We start from the raw sequence: 15,534 nt of genomic DNA on the forward strand, positions 1-15,534 counted from the left end.
AATATTTTCTTCCATTTGTATGAGATGTCATTTCACTTTTTGATGCTATTATTTGCATCGTATAAACATTTTAAATATTTATGTAGTTCAATCTATAATTTTTCCTTTTGTTGCTTTTAATTTTGGTGGTTATGAGGACGTTGCCTTACCCAAGGTTACAAACATTTATTTCTAGGTAACCTTATACAAATTTTTAGTTTTAGCTCTTACATTTACATTGATCATTTAATTTAATGTAATTTTTATGTATGTGTTGAGGTTGGGACCTGACTATTCATTTTCATTTGGGTATATAGTTGTCCTGGAATTATTTGTTAAATTCTTTTCCTACTGCATTGTTTTGACATGTCTTTTGAAGATGAATTGAATAAATGGAAGGCTTTGTTTCTGAAGTCTCAATTTTATTCCACTGATCTATATATCAATTCACATGCCAATGCCACACTATCTAATAAAGACTTTAGTGTGGTAAACTTTGAAATTAAGAAGTGTGTGAACTCCAAATTTCTTTTTTTTAATGGCTATTTTGTCTAATCTCGTTTCTTTGAATTTACATATAAATTTTAAGGCCAACTTGTCAATTTTCATGAAAAGCTATTTGGAATTTTGGTAGTGATTGCAATGATCCTGAAAAATAATGTTTGAAGTACTGCCATCTTAACAATATTGTCTTCTACTCTATAAATGTAAGGTGTATTTCAGTTTATTTAGCTCATTTGAAATATTTTCAGCAATGTTTTATAATGTTCAGTGTATATCTTACACTTTTTAAACTTTATATCTAAATTTATTCCTAAATATTTTAGTGTTTTGAAACCTTCATAAAAGAAATTATTTTTCCTTTTTCATTTTCAGATTGTTCATTGCTAATAAAAACTACAATTGATTTTTAATATTGACTTGAACTCATTTATTAGTTCTAACAGTTTTTTAATGGATTCCTTAGAATTTTCTATATATGGGATCATGTCATTTGTGACACACAAAGCATCTACAAAGATATTTTTACTTCTTCCTTTCCAATTTGTTGTATTTTCTGTCTTTTGCCTGATTAATTTTCCTGGCTAGATTCACAGTGTGATGTTAAATAGATGTGGCTAGAGCACACATACTTGAGTGGCTTTTATTTTTAGGAGGAAAGCATTCAGTCTCTCACAATTAAATAAGATGTTAGTTATGGGAGGTTTTTGTAGATGTTCCTTATGAAGTTGAGGAAATTCCTTTCTATTCCTAATTTACTTAGAATTTTTGTCAGGGAAGTATGTTGGCTTTTGTCAAATGATTTTTTTTCCTGCATCTATGGAAACAATAATATGCTTGTGTCCTTTATTGTATTAATATGATATATTACATTAATTCCTTTCATTGTATTAAACTAACCTTGCATTTCTGGAATAATCCTACTTGATTGTGGTATATAATAACTTGTAAATGTGGTTGGATTTGATTTGCTAGTATTTTATTGAGGATTTTTGTCTCTATATTCATAAAATATATTGTTTTGTATATCTTTTTTATCCTGTGATACATTTGGTATCTTTGGTATCAAGATAATACTGACCTCATTGGATAATTTGGGAAGTGTTTTGTCACCTATTGCTTTAAAAGAGTTTGTGATGAATTCCATTGATTCTTTGAATGTTTGGTTCAGTGAAGCCATCTGGGCCTGGGCTTTTTCTGTGTGTGAAAAGCTTTTTTAGTTACTAATTTTGTCTTTATACTTGTGATAGGCCTATATATTTTTTTGTCAGCCATTATCAGTAATTTAAGTCTTTCTAGGAATTGTTAATTTTATATTACTTATTGTAATCTGTTGACATACACATGTTTATTATTTTGTGTGATTTTTTTTTTAATTTTTGTAAGGTCAATAATGATCTTTCTTTTATTCCTAATTTTAGTAATTTGAGTTTTCCCTTCCCTCCTCTTTTTACATTTTTATATAAGAAGAGCTTAAACTTTGTCATTTAAAAAGTTGTTTTCACATATTGCTTTTTGGTTTTGCTGATTTTGTCCATTGTTTTCTACTCTCCATTTCATTTGCTTCTCCTCAGTTTTTTACATATTTTCTCCCTTCTACTTGATTTTAGTTTGCTCTTTTTCTGGTTACTAAGGTGAAAACATAAGTCTGATTTGAAATTTTTCTTGTTTTTTAATATAGGCATTTAGCACTGATTTGAGCGTGTTGTGTCCTTGGTTTCATTCATCTCAAAGTATTTCTAGCTTTCCTTTGGATTTCTCTGACCAATTAGTTTTCAGAAGTATGTTGTTTAATTTCTTTATATTTGTAGTTTTCCCAAATATCCTTGTGTCACTAATTTCTAATTTAATTCCATTTTGGTCATAAAACATGTAAAATATATTTTCAATCCCTTAAATTTACTGAGGCTTGTTTTATGATAGCATGAGATCTCTCATGAAAAGTGTGTTACTGTTTTGTAGAGTGTTCTATGTATGTCTATTAGTTTTTTAAAACTTTTAAGTATTGTTTAAGTCTTCTATTTCCTTATATATCTTCTGCCTAATTGTTCTACTTTTGAAGGTGAGCTTTTAAGTTTCCAGCTATTATTGTTGAATTGTCTATTTCTCCCTTTAATCCTGTTAGTTTTTGCTTCATCAATGTGTGTGTGTGTGTGTGTGTGTGTGTGTGTGTGTGTGTGTGTGTGTCTGTGTATGTCACTTGGAGTCTCTTATTGGGTCCATATATGTTGATTGTTGTTTTGTCTGTCTGGTGAATTGAACCTTTTATTACTATGAAATGAGTCTCTTTATTTTTTAATTGTATTTTAAAATTATATTTTAGTGGTTGCTCTGGAGCATACAATATACATTTGAAATTATCAGAATCTACTTCAGATATATAGTATTTTGGTTACAACCAAGTAAAGAAATTTTAATTTTATATAGCTCTATTTTTTCCCCACTTTTTTGTTCTATGACTGATACATATTTTTTTATATGGTTGATAAGTCATAAAACTGACACACGAGTAAAACATCTATATATGTTGAAATACAACAATATATTTTCATAACTATTGCTGTTTATAATCTTATGTCTTTTAAAGAAGCTGAGGGAAGAAAGTAGAAAAGTATATATATATATATATATTATTATTTTTTTTTTTTTTGAGATGAAGTGTCACTCTGTGGCTCAGACTGGAGTGCAGTGGTATGATCTCAGCTCACTGCAAGCTCCGCCTCCCAGGTTCAAGCGATTCTTCTGCCTCAGCCTCTTGAGTAGCTGGGACTACAGGTGCATGCCACCATGCCCAGGTAACTTATGTATTTTTTAGTAGAGACGGGGTTTCACCATATTGGCCAGGCTGGTCTTGAACTCCTGACCTCGTGATCCGCCCGCCTCAGCCTCCCAAAGTGCTCGAATTACAGGCCTGAGCCACCGAGCCTGGCCAACTTTCTTATTTGACCTTTTTGGTTCTCTTTCTCTCTCTGTGTGGATCTGCATCACCATAAGGTATCATTTCCTTACTCCAAACTCCAATACACCTTTGTTTCTGCCCCTTTTCTCTGTTATTGTCAAGTGTGTTACTGGTGCTCTGGATATTTTCATGTGAATTTGAATTACTGTCTGATGTCATTTACCTTCAGCCCGAAGAAATTCCTTTAGCATTATTGTATGTTATGTCTACTAGCATTGAATTCTCTCAGTTTTGTTTATCCGGGATGGTGTATTACACTTTTCTTTTCTCTTTTCTTTTTTTTTTTTTAGACAGAGTTTTGCTCTTGTTGCCCAAGCTAGAGTGCAATGGTGTGATCTTGGCTCACCATAACCTCCGCCTCCAGGGTTCAAGCAATTCTCCTGCCTCAGCCTCCCAAGTAGGTGGGATTACAGGCATGCATCACTACACCCAGCTAATTTTGTATTTTTAGTACAGATGGAGTTTCTCCATGTTGGCCAGGCTGGTCTCGAACTCCTGACCTCAGGTGATCTGCTCGTCTCTGCCTCCCAGATTGCTGGGATTACATGTGTGAGTCACTGCACCCGGCCATCACCTTAATTTTTGAAAGATAGGTTTCTCTGGCTATAAGATTCCTGGTTGACAGTTTTTTACATTTAGCAATTTGAATATGTCATCCCGTTGCATTCTGACCTCCTTTGTTTCTTTGGAGAAATTAATTGTATTTGGGGTTAACTTATATGTGATGGGTCTTTTATCTCCTGGTGCTTTCAAGATTTTTGTCTTTGGTTTTAATTTCTACTGTACTGTGTCTATTTACTTTTCTTTTCTTTTTTTTTTTTTTTGCAATTTTCCAACTTTGGGTTTGTTGAATTCTAAGCTCATTAAATATATTTCTTCCAGTTTCCAAATGACTTAATTACACCTTACTGTCTAACCCATGATATTTGGCTGATTTATGTAGTAGACCTAACCTCTGAAGGCATTTTTGATTTTTACTTATAGAGTGCAGGTGTGTATTGTGCTTAACTCATAGTTGAGAGTAAACAGGTCCATATGACAGAAAGATAATAGACCATTTTCCTCCCTAAATAATGTGATTTTAATATTATCTTGACAAACACTGAACTTCCAATTTCTTGAGACAATGTTGACTGTTAATAAGTGATTGTGAAACATGTCAAATATATGCTCCTATGGCACAATTTGTATCTCCTGTGCTCTAACTCATACCCATTTGTAGTTGGTTGAATAATGGCCACCCTAAGATACAAAGTCCTAATTCTTGACACTTGTAAACATTATCTTGTTTGCTATAAGGACCTTTGTAGATATTATTAAGCATCTTGAGAAGATTTCTTTGGATTATCTGATTAGGCTCTAAATCTCATCATAAGGGTCCTTACCAGAGAGAAAAACACAGAGGAGGGATACACAGAAGAGACAATTGTAATATAATGCAACCTCAAGCCATGAAATGCTGTCAAGCACCAGAAGCTGGAAGAAGCAAAGAATGGATTCTCTCCTAGAGCTTCCAGAAAGCGTATAGCTCTGTGGACATTTTGATTTTGGACTTCCGACCTCCAGGATTATGAGAAAATAAAGTTCTCTTTTTGAAAACCACTCACTTTTTAGTAACTTGTTAGAGAATCCATAAAAAATTAATATGCTACTCTAGCAATCATTTCTTTAATGCCTATTTTCTGCATTAAACTGTAAGCTTCATAAATGCTCGATTATCTGTCTTACACATCTTGATAAGTCCAGCTACTAGCAGAGGGTTTAGTAATATCTGGGCCTTGTTGACTACTTACTGATAAAATGAGTTAATAGGCTGTGATCCCCACATCACTCACAATTGAGGGTTTAGCTAGGTAAATCAGTGAACATGTGAATGAATTAAAGGGCAAATATATATTTATTGCCATAAACAATAAATACAGACTAAGTGTAAAAGATTATACAATTTTTGGTTTTCCAGCAAAGGAACCCTCTCAGTTCATTTGCTGGAGACTATAAATTTTATGACTAGGAACAAAGAAGAGAAAGTTTTATGGGTGGTTTTACTAGTGGATAGAGTTAGAATTTGAGTTTTCAGCCTAGGAAAGGTGGTTATTCTCTCAGGTATAGGGAATAGGTCAGGAGGAGGCATATGAAATTGTGTTTTTAGCTGTTTGACCTAACATGTGATTTCCTATTTATAGTTGTTTGAATATGTTGCTTCAGCTACCACTACTTACAAGGCCTACCTTAAGTCAGAAAAAAAAATAAATAAATAACAACAAACTAACAAAAAGCACCAAGTGACTTACTTTTGGTTATGCAGTGAGCTCAGTCTACTGGGGTTACTGTTCCAATAAACTCTTGCCATTTCACTGCATAATGATTTTGCTCAGATTAATCATTCTCTTGTGCTGTATGCTGGGGATAATGGTTATGTTATACTACTTCAAATTATATCACAGGGTCCAAATAAGAAGTGTGTGTATGTGTGAGTGTATGTGTGTATGTGTGTGTGTGTTTGCAAGCAGGAAGCCCTTTCATGTTGCAGCCATGTAAGATTAACTTTATTATTTCATTCTATTTTTCTATTTGTTTCTTATTCCTCTCTATTATCCATGAAAACTCTTTGTTCTTTGTTGTACTTCTCAGCAAAATGGCTTTTGCCTGGTTCCAACTCCAACCTATGTTAAATTATACTTCTTCCTGGAATCTACTTCAACAGAAGGTGATATTTTCTCTTAATTCCTATAGTACTTTGCATACTTTTTATCATGGTCCTGAAAATGACAAGAGCCACCATTTACTGAGCATTCATTATATGGCAAAGATTGGATTACATCCTTTAAATGTATCATTTCATTTAATTCTTACAACAGTTCTGTGTAGTGGGCTCTTTATTTTACAGGAGAGAAAAACTGAAATTTAGAGAAGTTTAAGTGATTTGCACAAAATATGCTGCTTCCAAGTAGAAGATCTAAATTTCACACAGATAATTTGTAGCGCTCATGTTTTTAACCTTGACCACATATAGTTCTTTAGACCAATACTGATAGCATAGTAAATATGTTTTCTTTCCTACGTTATACAATAACCTAGGATAACTCTGTATCATTTTTTCATTTCTCAAATTACAGCTTCCAGCACCCAGCAACTCAATATTGTTTGGGTGAATTAAATTTGAATTTAATTATTACAATAAAAAATTACTGGGCCTTAAAATATATTTTAACATAATTTAAGAAAGTTGTACTGATGGCAACAAATAAGTCATTATAAAAACTTAAAAGATGGAATTTGTGGGTAAGCATGATTTATTCAATATTAACTATGCCAAATGTCTTCTCTCATGTTTCTTCAAGTTCTGTATGTAAGCAATGCATAAAATAGTGAAATATTCATTCATGAATTTTTGATATTTCCTATATAGACGATTTTGTTGAGGTTATAAAAACATTTTGTTTTAATCAATTTATTTATTAAATGCAAATTGGTTTATTAATCTTATGTGTTTTTGTTGTTGTTTTGTTTCCAGGATGGCGTAGGGGTAGATGAGAAGCTGTCTTTACGACGGGTAGCTGTGGTTGAAGATTTCTTTGACATTATTTATTCGATGCATGTGGAAACGGGGCCAAATGGAGAACAAATTCGGAAACATGCTGGACAAAAGAGAACTTACAAAGCAGTAAGTTAAAAAAGAAAAAAAAAGAGCATGCATTTTGAGACTTGATATTACGTATCCTTGTTTAAATGGTTTTGATAATTATAAATATTCTATCTTCAACATAAATTAGGCCATATGATGGTCTTGCCCAACATTTAAACTATAATTATTTTGGCTGTATGTTCACTAATCTATTCATATAATTTAAAACTGTCTCTAGAATTTTCATGTTGTTGCTTTTAAAAATGTGTAATATGTGGTAGTCCCAATCAAATACCCACAAATGGGAACATATATTATATATTATATTATGAATATTATATATTCAGTGAGTCATAGCATAAGAATTGTGGACTGGAACATAAGAACTTTTATACTACCACTACTATCAACATTTATTTTCCATCAAATCATATTAATATGTTTAGGTATTTTCTAGTTCATAGTAATAATAAAATGAGTAAGAACATTTTGTGTAATTTTCTTATGTCACCTTATATTCAATATATTTATCCTGAAGGGTATGTATTTCTTAATTTTCTAGGATAGACTATTAAAAGATATGTGTTATTTTAATAGATCGAATGCCCTTGAAAGTTTAAAAATGGAAGTATATGATGTTTTTGTCATAAATTTTGCAAAAAGCAGATTTAATTAACTGTTAGATATCGAAATATATTTTGTCAAAATGGAGTAATATATTATTTCTAAAGTTTCTAATTATACCTACAGTTTGATCTAGACACTTTAATCTAGCTTTTTATTTAAAAACTTTATAAAATCATATTACTATAGGTATTTCATCCTGTCTAGGAAAATTGAACAGTAAATTATTCTTCTCCTATATGAGCGAAATGTACATCCGAATTACTTTGTCAGCAATGAGAATAATATCCTTTTTGAGAATTCTTATTGAATTTTGCTTTTGGCTACCTTTATATTAACTGTTTTCAGCTATATTGATATACAATATCAGTCTGGATCCATTTTTTTTTCAGATACAGAAAAATGTGTGAAATGCTCAAAGTTTCAAATACAGGTACCTATGTTTGAAAATTAGCTACTGAGCATAAGAAATAGCTTCTTTTTCATAACTATTTTTTGCTATATTGCCAGGGTCATATTGAATCTTTGTAGTTGCATAATAACCCCTAATACATGTTGTATTTATCCCTCCTTCTCTATGGTTTTGTTTCTTGGCTGTTTCCAAATTGCATGGTTTGTGGGCAGGCACTATTGTAAGTTTCCTTACATAAATCTGCCACATAAACTTTCTTTTGACTTACACATTCCAGGAGACATTCTTATCATGACTAATGATAATGGCCTAGCTTCTTGAGATATTTTTATATAGACTAACATTACTGAACATACTCATTTTGCCTGTCTCCTAAGCCAGGGTTATTCCTCTGGACAGTAATAGGAAAAAAAGAAATGTATATTGATCTACTAATATCACTAACTGTGTAATCTTATAATAATGCATTTTCATGAAATAGCTACCTGAACTCGATAGGACTTTGTAAAAGGACTTTGCTAGGGATGCATAATTTCAGTTGTATTAAATGAATAAAAACAAAAACCAAAATAACAAGAAAAAATCAAGTGGTTTCATTGTCAATAGCAGTGTGGAAGTCAAATCTGTTTAGGTGCCAAAAGCAATTTAAAATAATTTAATCTTTGAAATGCATTTATTATAGACCTTTAATCAAAATGCAAAATGAGTCAGTGATTTAAATCCAAATCTCTTGCCCCGTGTTTTCTTAAATGAAATGTAGAGAATCTGATCCATTGCCATTATGCATGCTAAACACTTGCAATAAATTGATAAACATGTTTCCAGTATACACAATTTTGAATTAATATTTGGAAGACATTTTCTACATTTTGGGGTAGGGATACAACCTTTGAAAGTATATCCAGAATCTGAAACCTCATCTAATCCCTCTTGAGAATGTCTTATTTGAATATCCTCTCTTTTCCCAAGTTTTTATTTGCACATCTAAAGTGTTGTCACCTTTTCCTAGTACGTGAAGGTTCTTTTTGGCCTAAACTTTTTCCCTCTGATCTCTCTAAGTAGAATTCTAATTGGGAAACATTTCCTTTTTATGCAGTAATAATTCATTGTAGGAAAGAAACAAAATATAGAACTGCTTGCAGTGCCAGTGAAACTGTGCATACGACTCTACAATGAATTTAAGTCTAATGTTAAAATGTGATGAAAGTGTTCAATTAATGGGGCATAAAACTAAAATGTAATTTGAAATAGAATGGTTTAGTGCTATTAAGGCCATAGACTGTTGGGCCAGACTTTAATTCTTAATACTAATGCTGAATTTGGCTAGTCATAGGTAGGATTAGCTAGATAACTATTGCAATTATAATGGTTCCCATTAAGTTTAGGAGTTCTTTCTAATTCTTAAACATTAGCTTATAGAGCATGCATAATGATTATGTTTATTGACCTTCTTTTTCTCCTTTTTCCTACATGGCCAAGAAACCATACTTATACAACTAATCATATTAAAGTGTATCATATTGTCTTAACAATATTATCAATAGATCTAGTGGTCATTTTATTTACTTTGCCTTTTTGCAAATCTTTCTATGTTTTCATTCTGCAGGAAATGGTGGTCCTTTAATATTGGATTAACTTTTGAATGCATTTGGTTTTTCTATCTGCAGTATATCATTCCTTGAAATATCTAGGCATTTATAAAACTTAAACTGTATTGCAATCTGATTTAACTTTAGCTAAAATTGGAGGGTATATATATTATTTCTCATGAGCTCTTGAAAATCCCACACAAAATGACACATTTGAGGAATATGTAAAGGCTATCATGATTATTTTTTCAGTCGTTATTGAATTATAGTGACTCTTAGGTCTCTTTTCTACATTTGTATCTGTGTATGTATTAACTTACTGGTACATTGAATGTGTTTCTTTCAATATATTTGTCTATAGTCTACTCTTGGTTATCTACATGAACAAAATGGAGAAGAGGTAGGACCATTCAATATCACTCATGTTTGAACTTAAAACATATCCTTTTACTAAAAAATAGAATCTGAATGCAGATGTGGTTAGCAATTTGGAAAGTCACTTCAAAATTAATGATGTGACATTATAAAAATAACTTGAGATCCTGTTTTGTCTTCTAGTTTGTAACTCTTCTCAAATTCTGCCAAAACTTCATCTTCTGTGAATACATCACTGTTTTCTGGTTTTCTTTTATCAATTGTATTATATCACAGGGTAAGCGAGTTCAGACACATTTCTTAAATTAGGGACTAATCAAAGGGTTAAGTTTCAGAGCTCTTTCTTGATACATGTAAAATAAGACTAACTGGTAGAAATCCAGGAACTAAGAGGGAAAGTCAGTGTTATCAATAGAGAAAACAGTCTGCATATATCTGTGCATAAACACATACACACACACACAACTCACAGTGTGATATTGTAAACTTACATGTATTACTCATATATATAACTGCCAATAATTACATTCAAGTCAGGAGTGGAGAACATATGCTATAGCTAAAAGGAAATAGGCTGGAAGCCAGACTAACGCAGTTTCAAATTTCAAATCTAACACTCATTTCGTATCTGTACCACTTTTGGCAAATTATTTACTCTTTTTCTTTATATGGTGGATAATGATACACATTGTGTGCTAAAATGAATGAGTTACTGTGTGTAAAGTGCTTGGCATATAGTAAACTTGTGATTGGTGTTATTTCTCTCCTTCTTTGTCCAATCACTACTCATGTTTCATGTAGAAGGACAGGCAGCAAAATTAGCATAGCTCTATCATTTACCCTAATTACAATTACGGATCTAATTTCCTAGGCCCGCTCTGATGCCTCTGTGTTGGTAGACAGGAATAGTAATAACTTTTCTTGCAGGCATTTTTTTGGTGCTTCCTGTAGGTGTCACTATCCCTGAAAGTCCACAGTTTGGGTTTATAAGAAAGCATGAGGAAAGGCCAGAGTTCTTGTGTTTAGGAGCTGTCCTGCCAGATGAAATTTGTGAGAGTTTCAGTTATTTCATTTGCTTTTCCCAAAGATTAAATCTGTTAAACTAATTTCAAATTAATTTTGTGGAAAAAATAAAATTGGCTCTTTTTTTTTTAAAAAAAAATGCTTTTAATATGAATGGAATATTCCTTTCCAGAGATATGCTGTAGAATAGTAACATATTCGTGTGGAATCTCTACAGCCTTACTCTGAAGATTAACAAAGAAAATCTTTATTCTGTCATATCTAGGACACGTAACCTTAAAACTCTAGTTAGCATTATTTTTTGCCTAGTTCTTTTAGTGAATATCTATTGGTTCACTGTCTCTATTGCTAAATAGAATATTCTAACTTGCACCAGTTTCTGCTAGTTTGTCATGCAAAAATTCTCAGAATTTTTGTCAACTTATAATGGGACTAATGAACCAAATTTGCAGCCATCTTGGTGTGGAAAAATAGCACTAAAGTCAAATTCAAGAATTCTGAACAATACATTTAACCTCTTTGTGCATAGGCCACAATTCACTCACATATATGATGCAATTCTATAGTCTAAAACAGAGTTTGTAGAGTTTGCAGATCTTAACAGTGTTAAAATAGGGGTTTATCTATATACATTTGTGATTCATGCCAAGAAGGCTTTGGTCCCAAGCACATTTTTCTTCTGTGTCATAGTGCCTCAAGTTTTACAATTAGAACTCAATCTATTTGGGTTAAACCGTTGACCCCTGTATCTTTATATAAAATTCAAATATCATTAGGCAAGAGAAGGTGGAGAATCACTTAAGTTGCTAGCAGTCATTGATACTTTATATGATCATTTAACATACATGCTTCTGTCTCTCATCTGTAGCTAAATTTAACTCAAGTCAGGAGTAAGATAGAAAGAAAATGTGAGTCATTGGCATAGAGCAATCTGTTGACCTCCCATTTAGAACAGGACCTGCCTGATTTTTTTTTATTTTTACTTTTTGAGACAGAGTTTTACTCTTGTTGCCCACACTGGAGTGAAATAGCATGATCTCAGCTCACTGCAACCTCCGCCTCCCAGGTTCAAGTGATTCTTCTGCCTCAGCTTCCCAAATTATTGGAATTACAGGCATTCACCACCATGCATGGTTAATTTTTTTTTTTTTTTTTTTTTTTGTATTTTTAGTAGAGACGGGGTTTTACCATGTTGGTCAGGCTGGTCTCAAACTCCTGACCTCAGGTGATCTGCCTGCCTTGGCCTCCCAAAGTGCTGGGATTACAGGCATGAGCCATCGCACCCAGCCCTGATTTTTATATGAGTCCTAATGTGGCATCACACCCAATAGCGTTTGGTATGTGTTTGCCAGTTAAAAGTTAAGAACCATGTCATCAAGATGAGGAAGAAGTCTCAGCAAACTCCATAGAAAAATCTTTATTTTCCAAAAAAGGGGAACTATATTTATTCAAAATATTTAAAAATGTTAGAGTATATTTCGAAATAAATTAATGTTATTAAATGAAAAACTGAGAATTACATTTCTCAGAAAAAAATGCTCTCTAGACATGATTCACTCATAGAATATAAAAATACTGTGTGTTTGAGTCTCTTTCACTTCTTTTTACTCTTTTGAATTTTTCCCTTTCTTGCCACAGATCTAAGCGCAAGTATAGGTTGTCTTTGAAGCAAAGGGGCGAAGAAAATCTCTATCAGGGTCAGAACTTAATTTCATTTCTGTAGCCAAATTCTTTAATGTAGAAATAAAATTAAGGCAAAATAACACAACAGACAAATATAGGTTCCTGCCTTTTTAATGCAGATCCATTGTTTTTTCCGCATTTTATTATTACAAACTAGAGTACCTTAAATAAGCTGCTGTTCTGAATGTCTAACAGAGATAGAAAAAACTTAAAATGAAGTATTCCAAGTCCAAATTTTTGGTAGACTTTGTCCAATATTGAACTCATTAATAATTTACACTGTTACACAATAGATCTGTGATCTAGAATTGTATTTTATAGCTAGTTTACCTTAGAGAGTTTAGCAGTATAAAATAGCACTCAAATGTAGGTATTTTACAGATAATTTTGTTAGGTTATTTTGATTTATATCTCTCTATATAAATGTAAAATATCTAGATATATCTATAGCTATCTATAGATAAATTGATCTATATCTTTCTATATCTGTTTGTATCTATATAGACATATGTATCCATCTGTCTCTTTTTCTCTATATATACATATATGTCTATTAGATATATAGATACATATCTATATATACATATGTAGATATATCTCTATGTATCTATAGAGATATAAATATACAAAGATGTAGATCTATCTCTCTATATATATTCTCATGTATATAGAGAACAATATATATATAGATAGATATATAGATAGATATACTACCTCACATTTGAGGTAGAATATAAACACATTACTTTTCACATTGGTTTATTTATTAGTTACACCCATACACACACACCCTATATCCACACAAACATATATAGATTTTACACAAGTGATTTCTAAATATTAACTACAGCTACTGAATATTATTCAGATTACTGTCAGATGTGTACAACATCTCAGAAGGAAACAGTTAAAAATAAATCGTCATGATAATTAAATTTATCAACTAGCAATCCTAAAACAAAAGAATAGCTTATTGTCATTTATTAAAATTGAATTATATCTCATATAGGTGTAGTTGCTCATTGCAGTGGCCAGAGTAATACTGCAAATCTTTAAGATTCAGAAGCTGTCTTCTTGGTAGTGGAGACAAAAAAAAATGATGTAAGAGCTTATCCAAAGAAGTTTATCATCAGCTAATGTCATACACCACATCATCAATAATTTTTATATTAAATTATAATATCCCAGTGAATATTCTTTGAAATATAATTTACCTTTTGGAGAAACTTCATTAGCTCTTTATGACAGCCTAGTAAATTACTACTTTAGTGCTCCCTAGTGGTGAAAAGGAGCCAATGCGGCTTTAAAAAGTAGCTGGTTAATGCCTTCTAGTGGGTGATTCTCACTCAGATCAAGAGGTTTGTTTTCCTTGCTAGTCTGATAGTGTAAAAAAAATTAAAATGACCAAATTTCTTAAAGTGTCTGCATGTATGTGCCTGTATAAATTACTATATAGGTAATGAATTTGCATAGAAGATAATGGCAAGGAGATGTAAGACATAGGAGACTGGCATGAGATTGTGGAGAGAGAATGGGCCAGCTTTGATGCCAGCTAGACTTGAGTTTAAATCCCATAGTGTAAGTTCTGCATGTGTGATGTTGGCATGTTATTATTTTGTAAGGTTGTTTTTAGGGCCATAAATAATATAGGTAAAGTTTTAATATAATAATTGCTTCGAACTTCAAAAATTATAGATATTACAATAATGTGGTGACTAGAAATATGGGTTTTTTCTTTTAATATGGAGTGGCTTTGGGGGTAACAGATGTTCTAAATTGCTTTTCCCCCCTATTAACCAGGTAATCAAAAGCTAACTTCTTTTTTTTGTCTACTATGCTCCTTAGTGACCTATGGATAACACCCACCCATGTCTTCATTCATGATTTTCTCATAAATTTGAGAATATTATTCACTAGCTTTATGAGCAGCAGACTTAGTTGTCTTATGATAAGAGCCAGCTTTTACCTATTTTTATCCATTTATCTCTTCTTCTCCCCATTCTCCCCCCACCCTCAATTTCCTGGGAACGTCCTCTCACAGTGAACACTTTCCTCAGCTCTATTTGAGTTTCTTGGTTACGGGTGAATTCCGAAAGAAACTGAGTCGGTAACCTAGTTGCTTCTTTTGAGAATTTGGAATTTGGAACAGGAAATTTCTATCTTTCTGTGCTTTTTCTCATCAATAGATAACACATAGACATGGTATATTTGGTCAGATATATTCATTAGTGTCTAATCATTGATATAGTCTAAAGCGTTGTCTCTCAATTGGGCTATATAGGCCTTAGGGGCAGACAAATAGCATTGTCCCAAGTACTCCAGGCCTTTTAATATCCCATAATATGTTAATTTTCAGCATCACCAACCCCCAGATACTGTGATAACCAAAACGCCTTCTTGTTCTCTATTTGTAAAATCACCTAGTGAGAACGGTAAACACTCCCAGTTGAGAGACATTTTATAAAAGAAACCACATAGCCAGTTCTCTACTTGGTACCTTTGAAAAATATGTTTCTTATTTGCCAGTTATCGAGCAATTCAATAATTCAGACAACTAATTCTGCATCCAGAGTGCACTGTCATCATCTCACAGATTCTGCACTTTGCCTGCATAAATACATGAAGGATATGCAAATTACTGGAGTCCCTAACAGAATGAAGTGAAATCTTCACCATCTTTCTCTGTCTCCCTAACGTGGCTAATGATTGCCTGCTTTGAGCGGCTACAGCAACTGTATTCTTGGATATGCATTCAAAAAGAATT

The 15,534-nt window shown here is 32.3% G+C and overlaps 1 protein-coding gene across 9 annotated transcripts in view; it reads left to right on the top strand.

Annotated features, from left to right (window-relative positions):
- Positions 1–15,534, top strand: part of LOC105498504 (nucleolar protein 4) — a 395,811-nt gene that overhangs the window by 80,132 nt on the left and 300,145 nt on the right. For 5 of the 9 annotated variants that reach the window (XM_011770675.2, XM_071085472.1, XM_011770676.3 and 2 more), the window contains exon 2: positions 6,954–7,103. In XM_011770675.2, the coding sequence (XP_011768977.1) occupies positions 6,954–7,103 (150 nt within the window). Of the gene's footprint in view, positions 1–6,953; positions 7,104–8,058; positions 8,122–15,534 lie in introns of all 9 variants that reach the window. The other 4 variants (XM_024798204.2, XM_011770683.3, XM_011770689.3 and 1 more) reach the window with 2 other exon arrangements.

The sequence above is a fragment of the Macaca nemestrina genome, chromosome 19 (genome assembly GCF_043159975.1).
Source record: "Macaca nemestrina isolate mMacNem1 chromosome 19, mMacNem.hap1, whole genome shotgun sequence".
NCBI classification, from domain to species: Eukaryota; Metazoa; Chordata; class Mammalia; order Primates; family Cercopithecidae; genus Macaca; species Macaca nemestrina.